This window comes from Sinocyclocheilus anshuiensis, unplaced genomic scaffold (genome assembly GCF_001515605.1).
Source record: "Sinocyclocheilus anshuiensis isolate Anshui unplaced genomic scaffold, SAMN03320099.WGS_v1.1 scaffold67, whole genome shotgun sequence".
Classification (NCBI taxonomy): domain Eukaryota; kingdom Metazoa; phylum Chordata; class Actinopteri; order Cypriniformes; family Cyprinidae; genus Sinocyclocheilus; species Sinocyclocheilus anshuiensis.
The window spans coordinates 2,474,469-2,485,430 of NW_015552546.1; the positions used below are offsets into that span (position 1 = coordinate 2,474,469).

Sequence of the window (10,962 nt, forward strand, 5' to 3'; positions counted from 1 at the left end):
TACACCTAGGATGCCTCGGGGGTGAGTAAAACACAGCCTAATTTTCATTTTTGGGTGAACTAACCCTTTAAGAGGGCGTATCGTGAATCTTTTCTGATTTCTTTTTTTATTGAACAGTGCAAAACAAACCAAGGCAGTACAGTTATAAAACAAAAGAAAGAGAGTATACACACAGATACAAATGTGTTTCCAGGTTGTTTTTTTAAGTAATAAACGTACACCTTGAGACACAAATAGATAACCTACAGCTCTGACTGCTTTAGGATTAACAGAGCTTTGGATAGTTTTTATATACTCGTCTAGATCAGCTAAATTAAACAATCTGACCAAAATTTCTGTGTGGGTACATTGCCAAAACAAGTGAATGACATCTTCCTCAGAAGAGTGACAAAAACGAAGTGATGTGTGAGGGTTTATTGGTAAAAATATTGCACAAAGAATAAACAGTAGCAGCCTACACAAACATAAACCTTTTCTGTAGTTTAGAGGACACTTAATTATAATCTCTTACAAGATAATTAGTCACAATTTACAGTATTTCTAACAGTAAAGTTCATGTCTGTCAGGAACAGTAGTGTATTATAGTGCACAAAACAAGGGCTAGGCTTACTATGGTGGTGGGAAAAGGCGTTAAATAATTTGTATCTGTTTTATTATGACAAAAATATATAATGGATAAACATACAATAACAATTTCTGCATTAGAAAAATAATCATTCACTCTAGTTAAATTACCAAAAAAACAACAACTATTGAAAAAATAAAGAAAAGCTGGAATCTTATTTCTTACATAATCTATAATAATTACAGTTTACAGTGAAGCAAAAGTGTTGTACACACGTGAATTACTACAGTACACATTATTGCACATTACAAACTAGCCATGCATCACATGGTATATGTACAAAACTCCCAATACTCCTTACACAAGTGTCCAATAACACGGACCCCTGCTCCAGATGTTTTAATACAGAGAGATTAATTGACCTTGATAATGCAAATCCGTTTCCTCAAGGGAAAATACAAAGTCTGAGGTTCAGCACCTAACATGTAACGTTTCTGCTTTTACAGGGATACTGTGTCATTTGCGAGTGTGTGACAGGCTGGATTTGTTCTCTGCATGTGTGTGTGTGTTTGCTGGTTTGGAGGCACTCCCCTAAACTTCAGTATTTCAGAACAGTGCGGGCCGGTGGCCAGCTGTTTTGCCAACACTCTTGAGCAGGACAGAGCAGCAGAACCTGCCCACAGAAAGCAGCCAGGGGCTGAGTGAAAGGTCACAGATCTGTAGCAAGCATGAGAAATAAGGGCATTTAGCATTTTCATGTCAACATACATTTATAATATGCAGTGGAAAATTTAAGCAGTCATATTTACCTGTCAAAATCATGCAGTGCCAAAGCAGCCAATCACATGACAGAGCAAACGCCAGTCTGCAGGTTCTGCCCGTTACAATTGGAGCTTCTTTTTGCGTACCTGAAGAATTTTAAGTAATTAATTAGAGCATGTATGGAAAGAAAATCAATACTTAATTGATAAAATCAAATCCTGTCCCACATTTTTCCTGTTTTACTTAAAAATATGCAGATTAGGGAAGTAAAATAGGCTGTTCTTTTGTTACTAATTACTAAAATTTTGAATTAGCTTTCATTTTAATTCTAGTATAAGTTTTAATAATTTTGTTATGTTCATATATTTCTTTTCAAATATTTCTTTTTGGTTTTAATTTATTTTTATTTCAGTTTTAGTTTTAGTACTTAAGCTTATTTCAGTTAGTTGCCAAGGCAACACTTCTAATTTTTTTTTAAGCTCATCTAATATTTTTATTTTATTCTGGCTTTATTTCAACTAATGATTAAAAAAGTTTTAGTTAACAATAACAACAATGAAAAAAGGGTTATGTGCTTTTGTCATTTTTATTTACTTTTTTTGGTGGTGGGGGGGTATATTTTTATTTCTATTTAGCTTTAACCCTTTAACTGTCACTCACATTTGAACATAGACGTGAAAGTGCACGATCCAAACTTATTTTTTTATAATTCATGAACGAAAACATTTTGTAACATGATATTGATGTACCATTTTCATGGTAATGCAATGTTTGATTTTAAAATGGGTTTCAAAGGATGAATTTTGAGATTTAAAGTTTTCAATTGATATATATTTCTGATGATTTCTAAAGTGTGATAGAGAAAAAGGCAACAAAGAAGACTTTTTTTGACAAAGGTCAGAACTCCTGTTATGATGTAGATTTTTGAGGTGCATTCTTGTCATAAATTAATCTATTACTTTTCCTACATAGATATTTTACCGATGTTTTTGTAAAAAATTATTTAGGAGTCTTAGACCTTTCCAACGATATATAGTTTGTCATGATTAGATTAGGATTTAATTGTAATATAGTGAAGTAAACTTAGGCGTCCCACAGAGGGGACGGGTGACAGTTAAAGGGTTAATTTATTTTTATTTCAGGTTTAGTTTTAGCAATTTTGGTACTTAACCTTAAAAAACTTTTAAAGTAGTTTCACCAACTAAGTGAAATACCTTTAAATTCATCTAAAAATTTTAATTAATTTTATTTCGGCGTTATTACCTAAAACAATTTTGAAAAGTTTATGTTTCAGTTAACAATAACAACACTGAAAATAGGTTTTAAATAGCACATTAACTGTAAACTGTTTTTGGTGAACTAAAACACTCACGATGTCCACTAATAATGTTAGTTGAGGTTTCTTGCACCAAAAACATCATCAGGTCTTACATTACCATTTTCCACCTTCTCTCTAACCAGTCTTTCTGCTACTGTCCCTTTAAGATATAAATCACCTCTATCATGATTGGCTAGCCTTCTCGAATGTGAAATGAGTAACAAGGTCACTGCTAAGTAGCTGGAAACTGTTCTTCGTTGGTCTCCCAGACAGGTCAGACTGGTCTATTGGCTAGTTTTACAGCATCTTGGCCAGATTGGAAGACCAGTTTAAACCAGCTAAGATCAGCAAACCAGCTTAGGCTGTTTTAAGCATTTTCTTTCTTTCTTTCTTTTTCAGAAGGTATGTAAATGTAGAAGGTCATATGTTAATGCTGTCATAACTGTGACCTTATAAAAATGGTGGCTTCTGTGTAACACATTTTCACAGCTTAATTATCAAACTTAGAGTTTTAGTTCAAATGATCAAACAAAGGTCATGTTTTCCATAATTTACACACAAATACATACCCATTTAGGTCCGCTGGCTGCGAGTGATACACATGTTTGCTCTTCTCTGCAATGGTGAGGGTCCCGACATGGGTGGTCTCACTGTGACAGACCCGGACCGGGTGATACTGACTCTTTGACTCGGTGGAGCCGGAGGGCACGCTCATCTGATTGCTGGGAACGTTGCCGTTTGGTTCTGGGGTCTCAGCGAACAGCTTCTTGCACACGGATTCAGGTGTGGATGTTGCGATGACCTTGATCTCGGGCACAGGCGTCTGTTTCAGACGGAGACAGGCCTCAGAGTGGGCCAGCTGCAGTTTCTTCATGTGGTGAATGGCCACTGTAGCATTGAAGGCTTGCTGGAGTGACGAGATCATGATTTCAGACAGTCAGTAGAGTGCAGGAAACGTCTAAACAAGCTGTTTCAGTTTAGCACCTAATCTTTATAGTGAACCATGAAGTCAAATGAAAAACTACCAATGCATTTTAATGGTGCACAAAAATTGAAATGTTTGGCTATGTAAGCAAAGTATGCAAATTTCACTGTTTGAATAAAATACCTACTTTTGCCCTAATTTGCAGCATACAAACAGAGCTTACTGCATTGTCTCTCATAATGCAGTGCACTAAGCTTGATCTTCAATTACCAGTTTTACAATGAAATGAAATAAGTAGCGATTTTTTTCATATTCAGTATATACTGCACAGTATGCACTTAGCAGTGTGCTAATAATCGATCCGTTCCAAATATAATGGCTATTAAAAATATTTATAGATGTTATGCAATATGCGCTGCTGTTCAAATATTTGGGCTTAGTAAGAATTTTAATGTTTTTGAAAAAAAGTCTCATGCTCAAGAAAGGTGACTTTATATGAAATACAGTAAAAATACAGTAAAACTGTAATATTGTGAAATATTACAACAAATTAAAATAACTGTTTTTATATGAATATATTGTAAAATGTAATTTATTCCTGTAACGTAAAGCTGAATTTTCAGCATCATTACTCCAGTCTTCAGTGTCACATGATATTTAAGAAATCCTTCTGATATGCTGATTTGCTGCTCAAGAAACATTTCTGATTATTATCAATGTCGAAAACGACTGCTTTTTTTGTTTAGAATATTTTTGGAGAAACTGTGATACAATTTTTTTTCAGGATTTTTGATGAATAGAAAGATTAAAAGAACATTGGTTTGAAAAATGGTAACATTTTAAATGTCTTTACTGTCACTTTTGATCAATTTAATTCAGGTTTGCAGAAAAAAAAATACATTTCTTTAAAAACAATTAAATTGGTAATGTACACAGTCTATTTTTTTTCAAAATTGCATGTGAAAGAGAAAGCATAAATGTTTTAAGAGTATGCTTTTATTGTCACATGACCTCATCAAGTTGCATGTTTAATTAAAAAAGCAGCATGTTTGAAATAAAAATGGTTATCTTAATTTATTTTTGTGTTCGAATGTGTTAAGATTTGGTTGTAGTAGTAGAAGCTCAAACTGAGTGTGTTGCATTGCATTGATGTGCCACATCACAAGTTAACATTCTCTGGAAAAATGTCAGAGTTTGAGTTAATTTCCTCTCAACATGTTAGCCCCCATAAGAAGGAGACCCATTTTATGTAAAATAAATCTGGCAGCTGATGTGATTAGGAGAAAACACTTTAGCGCTGCTTTAAATGTCTCAAAACTGGTCTGTTCCAGATATTCACACAGATGGAGCAATTATAGGCAAGACGGGTGACCAAATCAGCCACTCGTATTTAAAGCTGAATTGTGTAATCAGTCCAGAGGTCATCTGAAAAAGCCAACTGAGACTAAACCACAGGAGACACACTCTAACCCGAGAATACACCGAGTTATGAAACATGACCTTACCTTCCACTTGGACTTGGCAAAGTTCTTCTGGATCTGCTCGCTGACGGAGTGGTAGATGTCCTGACTCCGGGCCGTCTTTCCTATAATCCTGCAAGACAAAGCTGGATTTAAAACCAGAGCTGGTGGAAAACAGAAGGATTTTGTTTCCTGTTTTAACCAATCCCTAAGACAGAAATAAGTTTAGTTTGATCTAAACAGTTCTTGACTGTGGGAATCTCTGGTTGTTTCTCCTGCACAGCAATGAGATTAAATGAAGAGCAAATGGAGACTTTTGCTTAAATCTGAGAAAGAAAAAAAAAGACCCACATAACCTCATATGCATCTCATCTGAAGTTTCAGAAGAGATCTCAACATTTTCTCAGACTGCTCAGATTCGCAAAGTCTGGGATATGAACTCAGTGTCTCTCATTAAATTAAGACTGAATTATGAGTGTTATTTTAGTATTATTTTTACACTACTATAGTATTAATATTGAATATGCTTTTATTCATTTCATTTCTCATTTTAATTTAAGTTTTAGTCATTTTGTCTTTTTTTTTCAGTTTTACTAGTTCCCTTTCAGTCGGTCACTCTTGACGTCACGTCGGATGACCGACGAAATTGGGATCTCGCTTAGAGAGACCAATCTACTTCGAGTGTAAACTAAACAAGCCAATGCTCATTGGCATGCGATTATTGCATCCAGCTGCCGCTGATCACAACGCGAGTATAAGTAGGCAGCAGATGCAGCGCATATTCAGCTTTTCGCTTCGGAGCCGAGCGATCACATCGTTCTGCTCCTGACTACTCTACTGAGAGAAGAAGACTGAACGAGTTCAGCGAACCTTATACATAAATGTAAAGTAAAAAATCTAAGTTAAGAATGAGCAGGGAGAAGAAACTGAGAGGGAGTGGGGGGACACTGTTAAAGTTAGTAAAGATTCATATTGTAATCTGAAGCGGCACATTGCCAGTAAGCACGAGGATGTGCTACGCAAACATGGTGCCGCAAAAAGGTGAGCTAGTTACATACCATAATAAATGAATAAACAGGTAGGCTAAGCTGAAGGAGGGAACGGAGATGTCACGTCCCGTCGCCACAGCTCCTGTACCTCCTGTTTTTTTTTTTTATATATATATTTTTATTTAGCTTTATCTTTTTATTTCGGCTTTAGTCATTTTAATCCGTTCCAAATATAATGGCTATTAAAAATATTTATAAATGTTATGCAATATGCGCTGCTGTTCAAATATTTGGGCTTAGTAAGAATTTTTATGTTTTTGAAAAAAAGTCTCTTATGCTCACCAAAGGTGCCTTCATATGATCAAAAATACAGTAAAACTGTAATATTGTGAAATATTATTACAAATTAAAATAACAGTTTTTATATGAATATATTAATTTATTTCTTTGATGCAAAGCTGAATTTTCCGCATCATTACTCCAGTCTTCAGTGTCACATGATATTTCAGAAATCATTCTAATATGCTGATTTGCTGCCCAAGAAACATTTCTGATTATTATCAATGCTTTTTTTGTTTAGAATATTTTTGGAGAAACTGTGATACTATTTTTTCAGGATTTTTGATGAATAGAAAGTCTCTCATTTAATGTGTCTCATTAAATTAAGACTGAATTATGAGTGTTGTTTTAGTATTATTTTTATACTATTATAGTATTAATATTGAATATGCTTTTATTCGTTTCATTTCTCATTTTAATTTAAGTTTTAGTCATTTTGTCTTTTTTTCAGTTTTACTAGTTTTCCTGGTTTTTTTTTATAAATATTTTTATTTAGCTTTATCTTTTTATTTCGGCTTTAGTCATTTTAGTACTAGAACTTCAGCTTATTTTATTTCAGTTAGTTGCAAATGCAACATTTTTAATTTTAGTTTAAGTTTTCCATCTAATATTAATTTTTTATTTTATTTCTGCTTCATTTCAATTACCAAAAATATTTTAAATTATTTTAAGTTTAAACTAAATGTTTTCATCTAATATTTATATTTTATTTCATTTTATTTTTGCTTCATTTCAATTACTGAAAATAATTTGTACAAATGTTAAGGCTTAAGTTTTTTGTTTCATCTAATATTTATATTTTATTTTTTTCTGCTTCATTTCAATTTTTTTTAATAATTGTAATTTTTTTAAGCTTACATTTTTCATCTCATATTTGTATTGTATTTTATTTCTGCTTCATTTCAATTACCGATATTTATATTGTATTTAATTTCTGCTTCATTTCAATTACCAAATATTATTTTTGATATTTTTTATCTAATATTTATATTTTATTTCTGCTTAATTTTCTGACCGAAAGTTACGTTTAATAGTTTTAGTTAGCAATAATGACATTGCAAATGATCCGTGCTATACGATCCATAATTTTATAGCTTTATACTCTTACTCTGTATCAACAATGTCTCATTTGTGTTGTATTTCTGACATGTCTGATACATAAATGAAACAACAGAGATCTCCACTAAGGCTCATAAGATTTAAAGAGCACTAAATCTGTCCTATGATCACTCACCAGGGGTGTCTGAGAGCCTGCTCTGTGTCATAACGCATCTTAGGATTCTTCTGCATCGTGTTGCGGATGAAGTCCTTTGCTAGAGAGATAATAAAGATGCAAGAGGTTAAAGGCTTCTAGTTACAGCTGTGTTTTACAGAATCACATGAGATGATTTAGCAGTGGGGAAGTATAGGATGCTAACCAGACTCAGAGATATCATCCCAGAAGGGCGAGTCAAACTCATACTGCGCCTTCATGATTTTGGAAAACAGACGAGTCTCGGTTTCTTCATAGAAAGGAGGATATCCACAGAGACTGTAAAGATACAGCAAAGTAAATAAATGCAAACTTCCAGCAGGGGGCGCCGTGTATCTCAGAGACCGACATCGTTCGCTCTCTGTGTGGAGGTAACCAGCACAGCTAAAGGTCTTTGGTGAACCAGTGACTCACTCTGATTTAAACTGATAATCTGTCAGTTTTGACAAACACAAGCTTTAGGTTTCTAAATTAAGAACTAGGCATCCATTTATCACTCTCTGTAAATAGCAATGCTGTTTAAAGTCCAACTCACTTGTGGAGCAAATATAGTATAAAAATCAGTTTCTTAGAAATGACATCCCTACTAGGAATGACTTACAGGATGTAGGTGATGACTCCAATAGACCAGCAGTCAACGGCTTTGCTGTAAGGTTTCTGGGCCAATACTTCAGGGGCTGTGAGGAAATACAGATTATTAGAAACAACATGGTTTTAAATAGACCTTGTTTATTGTCTTAAATGTCCTTGGATTTATTGTGCAAGATCATAAGTGCATGTTATTTGCAAAAAAAAAAAAAAGTTGGTTTTTAATCAGTGTTGTCGTTAACTACAAATAAAACTATTAAAAATCATTTTTTGCTCACTGAAGTAAAGCTGAAATATATATATATATATATATATGTGTGTGTGTGTGTGTGTGTATATATATATATATATAGCACTTAAAATTTCACACAAAAAAAACCTAAAATAATAACGGAACATATAAAAATAAAAGCTTATTAATATGTTAATAAATACTAGAATAAATAAATTCTAATCACAGTACACTGTAAATATAATACAAAATAACACTTATTTTTTTATAATATTTCATCAAAATACCTACAATTGTAACTAAAAGTAAAATAAAAACTGAAAATATTAAAATGAAAGTATATCAATATACGTATAAATACTATATACATTAATATTAATAAATAATATAAATAATACCAAAAGAACACCTGTCTTCAAAATTTCTATCAAAATGCCCCAAATTTAAACTAATCTTACAATAAAACCTCAAATGATAAAATTAAAGCATTAATATATGCATAAATACTAAATACTGTAACAGTTAATAATATTAACATGTTTTTATAATCTATCTTACTCTGTCTTTTCTGCTGATGCAACCAGCACAGTTTTATAAAATAATATTAACAAATACTAATCCAGCACATGAACCACTCAAAGCACACTACAGCATTTCCCACTGAACACTGACTGTGTGTCACTCAGAGAAACATCACATTACAGAAGGTGAATATTTTGTGAAATTTCAATCAAAAAGCAGCTGTGTATGCGGCCTTTCAGATTTACAGATGTGTCTCTTGTGCTTTGACATTCACTGGCTGTTTAAAACACCCCATTTATTTGACATCGTTCCTACCGACATATCCTGGAGTCCCGCAGGCCGTGGACATGATGCCATTATCCTCCATCTTAGACAGGCCAAAATCACTGATCATGATCTTGGAGTTTTCATCAGGGCTGTAGTAGAGCAGATTCTCTGGCTGTAGAGAGAGTACAGATGCAGGAAGTCAATGTTTTGTGGGTTTAAGTCGACATCTGTTGATATCGTCCATACTGATATATGCGTATGTTTGTGTGAATGCGGCGTCTCTGTACCTTGAGGTCGCGGTGGACTACGCTGCTTTTGTGCAGGTAGCTGACTGCCTCCAGCACCTGTCTGATGACCAGACTAGCATCGGCCTCTGAAAACATGCCCCGGTCCAGGATCCGGTCGAACAGTTCACCACCTGAAACACTGATGGGATATGAGCAATGTAACAACATGCTATAAAGACACATGAGGTTTAAAGTAACAGGGGTTTCAGCGGGTGTCAATACAAACAGAGGTGCTTACAGCTGCATGACCAGGTAGTAATGCGTCCGACTTTCATAGAAATCCTCCAAGCAAACCACATTGTCATGTTTGATCCTATATGACAACAGATTAATAAGTTAGAAGATGGTTATGTCGATTTAACATCGGATAAATTATGTTGTACATGCATTTTCAATGTCCTTGGATCTGATTTTATTCTCAATCTCTGTTTCCTTCCGAACTGTAATTCCCATTTGAATTTCAATGTGTAGCACTTTTCACAACAGCTATAATAGTATTGTGTTTAAAACTTAAAGAAACAGTTCACCCAAAAATTTAAATTTGCTTAAAATCCACTCACTCTCAGGCCAGCCAAGATGTAGAGGAGTTTGTTTCTTAACAGGAACAGATTTGGAAAAATTGTAGCATTACATATTTTGCTCATCAATGGATCCTCTGCAGTGAATAGGTGCCGTCAGATTTGAGAGTCTAAACAGCTGATAAAAACATCACAATAATCCACACCACTCCAACCCATCAATTAATGCCTTGTGAAGTGAAAAGCTGCATGTTTTAAGAAACAAAACCATCATTAAGATGATGATTCAGACCAGATGACTTTTTCACTGGAGAAAGCATTATTATGGATAGAGCACTTTTTGGCCAGAAGCGACAGTTTGAAGTTAAAAACGTCTTAATGATGGTTTTGTTTCTTACAAACACGATTATTGTGATGATTTTTATTAGCTGTTTGAACTTTCATTTTGATAGAACCCATTCACTGCAGAATATCCATTAATGAGCAAGTGATACAGTGCTACTTTTCTCCAAAACTGTTCGTTTAATGTTTTAAAGATACAAAAGTACACACACTTTCAGACTGTGTGGAGATGACTGAATTTATATAATATATTGGATATGAATTGCATATATTCATCCATAAACTAAAATATCAGTGTCATGCAAGACAAACACTGCATTTGTTCCACACATTAGCTGTTTCAATTTTAAAATGCCAGCCAGTTTATTTTGCTCTGTTATAAAACCTAGCAAACTGCCAATCACGCAACTTTTCGCTTCACAAGACGTTAACTGATGGACTGTAGTCATGTGGATTACTTTGTGTAGATTATTGTGATGTTTTTATCAGCTGTTTGGTACGGTGGCCGAGATAGCTCAATGCGCTGTAACTTAAGAAAACACATGCAAATTGAAAAAACACCAGCAAATTAAGAAAACATCTTCATCAGTTTGACA

General features: G+C 33.9%; 1 protein-coding gene across 4 annotated transcripts in view; it reads right to left on the reverse strand.

The window, feature by feature from the left end:
* Positions 1–343: 343 nt before the first annotated feature.
* camk1gb (calcium/calmodulin-dependent protein kinase IGb) overlaps positions 344–10,962 on the reverse strand; it is a 27,031-nt gene continuing 16,412 nt past the window's right edge. For all 4 annotated transcript variants that reach the window (XM_016454714.1, XM_016454715.1, XM_016454716.1 and 1 more), the window contains exons 4-13: positions 9,745–9,819; positions 9,507–9,645; positions 9,268–9,391; positions 8,212–8,287; positions 7,777–7,889; positions 7,593–7,671; positions 5,076–5,163; positions 3,215–3,552; positions 1,375–1,473; positions 344–1,282 (exon numbers count right to left, since the gene is read on the reverse strand). In XM_016454714.1, the coding sequence (XP_016310200.1) occupies positions 1,407–1,473; positions 3,215–3,552; positions 5,076–5,163; positions 7,593–7,671; positions 7,777–7,889; positions 8,212–8,287; positions 9,268–9,391; positions 9,507–9,645; positions 9,745–9,819 (1,099 nt within the window). In that variant the 3' untranslated portion in view covers positions 344–1,282; positions 1,375–1,406. The remainder of the gene's footprint in view (positions 1,283–1,374; positions 1,474–3,214; positions 3,553–5,075; positions 5,164–7,592; positions 7,672–7,776; positions 7,890–8,211; positions 8,288–9,267; positions 9,392–9,506; positions 9,646–9,744; positions 9,820–10,962) is intronic.